Source organism: Octodon degus, unplaced genomic scaffold (assembly GCF_000260255.1).
Source record: "Octodon degus isolate 3935 unplaced genomic scaffold, OctDeg1.0 scaffold00018, whole genome shotgun sequence".
NCBI lineage: Eukaryota > Metazoa > Chordata > Mammalia > Rodentia > Octodontidae > Octodon > Octodon degus.
The window spans coordinates 21,248,010-21,251,551 of record NW_004524594.1 but is presented as its reverse complement, the minus strand read 5'-3'; the positions used below and the strand labels follow the sequence as shown (position 1 = coordinate 21,251,551).

At 53.4% G+C, this 3,542-nt stretch overlaps 1 protein-coding gene across 1 annotated transcript in view; it reads left to right on the top strand.

The window, feature by feature from the left end:
- Rhod (ras homolog family member D) overlaps positions 1-3,542 on the top strand; it is a 12,754-nt gene that overhangs the window by 7,153 nt on the left and 2,059 nt on the right. Inside the window, exons 2-3 of the mRNA XM_004627166.2 lie at positions 465-552; positions 1,109-1,218. Coding sequence (XP_004627223.1) covers positions 465-552; positions 1,109-1,218 — 198 coding nt within the window. The remainder of the gene's footprint in view (positions 1-464; positions 553-1,108; positions 1,219-3,542) is intronic.

Below are 3,542 nucleotides of genomic sequence, written 5' to 3'. Positions count from 1 at the left end.
ACAGAGTGCTGGTTTTGTACCAGGCCCTGTGCTAAGGATCTATTTTAATCTTCTATCTCCCCCGACCCGGCCCACTTTATTTTTTTTCAGACAGGGTCACACTATGTAGTTCAAGCTGGCCTTGAACTCACTATGTAACCCAGGCTGGTGATTCTCCTGCCTCAGCCTCCACAGTGGTGGGATTATAGGCATGTGCCACCACACCCAGCATAACCTTCTCCTCTTGTAACCTAGGAGAACAAGGCCAGGGAGGGTCAGGACATGGCTGCCACAGGGCACTAGTCCTTCCCCAAGGCTGGCCACTGAGGAAATATCCGGGAAACAATTGTCAATGCCTCCCAAGTTGGGGGCAGGGGTCAGTGCTACAGGCCTCCCTGGGTTCTGGCCTGCCTCCCTGGGACTGGAACCATCAAAATGGGACTGGAACGCTCAAAAGCTCCCCCCACTTTCCCCTTTCTCCTCAGAGGTACACTCCCACAGTGTTTGAGCGGCATGTTGTCAAAATGCACATGAAGGGCAAACCTGTGCACCTCCAAATCTGGGACACGGCAGGTGAGTGTGGGGGGACCATGGGCGGGCAAGGTGGAAGAGGCTCAGCCTCACTCTTTCTATGCCATGGAGGCTAGGACTGAGGCCCCTTGGGAACCTGAGCCCTCCAAGTTCTGTACTTGTGCCTGCCTATGTCCCCACACCAGAGCAGCTCCCAAGCCCTGGAGCCCTGGAGTTTTAAGGACCTCTCAAGCTTTCCACACTGGCTTTAGCTTCTCTAAGACCTGTCTGCCTGTGAGCTCTGCCCTCTGGCCTCCTCACTGTGCCCTCGCAAGAGTCAGCCCAAAGCGAAAGTCACAGAGTCCCAGTCCCTCCATGCTGCCTCAGGCCTGGGCCCTGCCTTGCCTCCACTCCTTCCAAAACAGGATTTCTCAGCAAATAGCCATCCCAGGCCAGGGCTGGCACATCCCATGGACAGGCCAGGTTAGCACCACTGCAAGGGGACACAGATACAAGGCCCCACCAGAAGCCTCTGTCTGCTGGCGTAAGCTCTCTGCTATTAGAGAGAGGCTGACAGCAGGCAAGAGATATGGAGACAATGACCACATACTCTACCCAGGGCAAGATGACTATGACCGCCTGCGGCCTCTGTTCTACCCTGATGCCAGTGTCCTGCTCCTCTGCTTTGATGTCACCAGCCCAAACAGCTTTGAAAACGTCTTCAGCAGGGTAAGTATTGGGGCACAGAGAGGCACAGCCCCCAGCACTGAGCCACTTTGCTCCCCACCCTTGGCCCAGCCAACTGTCAGAGCTTTCCAGGCCTTAAATGACCTGGAATCTAGTGTCTGTGGTACATATCTGAGGGAAGCAAGGCTGGGATGGGGGAGTGACTTGCCCAAGATCACACAGGAATTTGGTGGCAGGGTTTTCTGGCTCGTGCCACGAGGACTGTGCCTGCGAATGCTGGGTGACCAGAGTGCCCTGTGTTTCCCCAGCCTGTGGCTGCGCAAGGTTGCTTGAGGCATGCAGTCAGATTCCAGCAGCTTGCAGCAGCCCCCATCCCATCCACTTGCCTGCTGGCTGTCAGTGGCCTCCAAGAGGCTGCCAGTAATGTGGGGTCCCCGAGTTTGCTCACAGGCATTAGAGGGGCCATTGCCTGAGTTCCTCTGCCCAAGATAAGGCACAGGCCTCCCTCAGTACTTCCAGTCCCTTCATGAAGATGGTACACTCTAAGGCTCCTCAGGACATAGCCAGCAACAATTTCAGTAATAACAACTAGGATGGCTGCAGCAACCAGCAGTGAGTTATTAAGAACTTACTATGGAGCTGGACATGGAGGCATATGCCTGTAATCCTAGCACTTGGGAGGCTGAAGCAGGGGGATTACTTTGAGGTCAGCCTGGGCTACAAAGTGAATCCCTTGGACCAGGTATAAATGTTTAAGGTCAGCCTGAACTGTATAAAGAAAACTTGTCTAAAAAAAGACAGAAATAAATAACTCACTGTGGACCAGGAGTGGTACCACATGCCTTAATCCCATCATTCTGGGAGGCTGAGGCAGGAGGATAGCAAGTTCAAATCCAGACTGGGTAACTCAGTGACTAACTGGAATACTGTCTCAAAAGAAAAAATGTTAAGAGGATTGGGGATGTAGCTCAGTATAAAGGCCATGAACTTAATCCCCCGTACTGGGGAAAAAGAAAACCTACTATGTGCCAGGTACTGTACTGGACACTTACAATTTTTTTTTCTCACTTAATCTCCCGAACAACCTGATGGTATAGATACTGTTGTTATTCCTAGACTGAGTCATTTGTCCAAAGGTACCAGTCTGTTAAAGTGGCAACTCTGGGATCTGAAACCAGGAAGTCCAGCAGATGCAGCCATTCAGAGCTACTGAATAAGCACATCTCTGGGCCAGGTGCTGTTGTGGGCTTGGGGGCCAAGAAGAACAGTGTCTGGGACCAGGATGCCAATAGTGGTGGCAGTAAGAGGAAGTAGATTCTGAATCCACTGGGAAGCCAGAACCATCAGGTTTTGCTGATGGAATGGATTTGGGTGTGAGGGAGAAGTTGGGACCAGACAATGGGCAGGCAGTGTGGCCCTTTTCTGGGATGAGGAGGAGCAAGGGAGAAGGGAGATGGAAGTGGGAGTGGGAGGGCTGACCCCAGTGGAGATGTCACCCTGGTACATATGTCCAGCAGGCCAGCAGAGGCTGAAGCCTGAAGTTTCTGGGGGAGGGCAGGCCAAGCTGGAGAGGTCACTGAGGAGCTACCAGTCAGGCCTATCCTGACAGGGACTGGGGACTCCCTGGGAATAAGTGGCTAGTGGAGAGGGGAGACCACTGCCCAAACCCTTGGAGAGGAGGAAGGTGCTGGTAAGACCCTGGGTACCTTGAAGCCCTAGCCATGAAGGCGGAAGAGGGCAGATCCTGGTGTCAAGGCTCTATGGACTCAGGTGGGAGCCTGCTGAGAACTCCCTGTTGGAGTTCTGCAAGGGCAGCTGTTGTGCATAGGTGGGTGTGTGTGGACCCAGCCCAACACCCAGCCAGGCCCCAGGTGGCTTTAGGCGCTGGACAGTATGAGCCAGTTTTTCCTGAACAGGCATGCTCAGCTGTGTGTGTTCCTGGAGATGGAAAGCCCACTTGGGATCGCTGGCACCCCAGCTATGGTCCAGGCTAAAATAACCCAGCCCTGGTGGTCTCCATTCCGCAGAGCTGTGACGTGCAATAAGGGCCCTTCCTTCTGCCAGTGACAGTTGAGGCAGACACCAGCTGCTGCAATCACTTTGTGAGCTGACTTATTTTTAAATAAGTATGTATTTGATCCTGTTTGGGAGATGACGGCAAGAGTTTTACCTTGCAGAGAGGGTGGAGGGAAGCAGCTGGGTTCAAGTGCTGCCATTCCCAGTTATGTGTCAAGAACAAGTTACCGGGCTGGTGAGATGGATCAGTGGTCTAAAGCACCTACTTAGAACAAGCTAAGTTAAGCAAAGCACAGGGACCGCGGTTCAATCCCCCAGCACCACATGCCAGCCAGCCCCGCCCCCTGGTG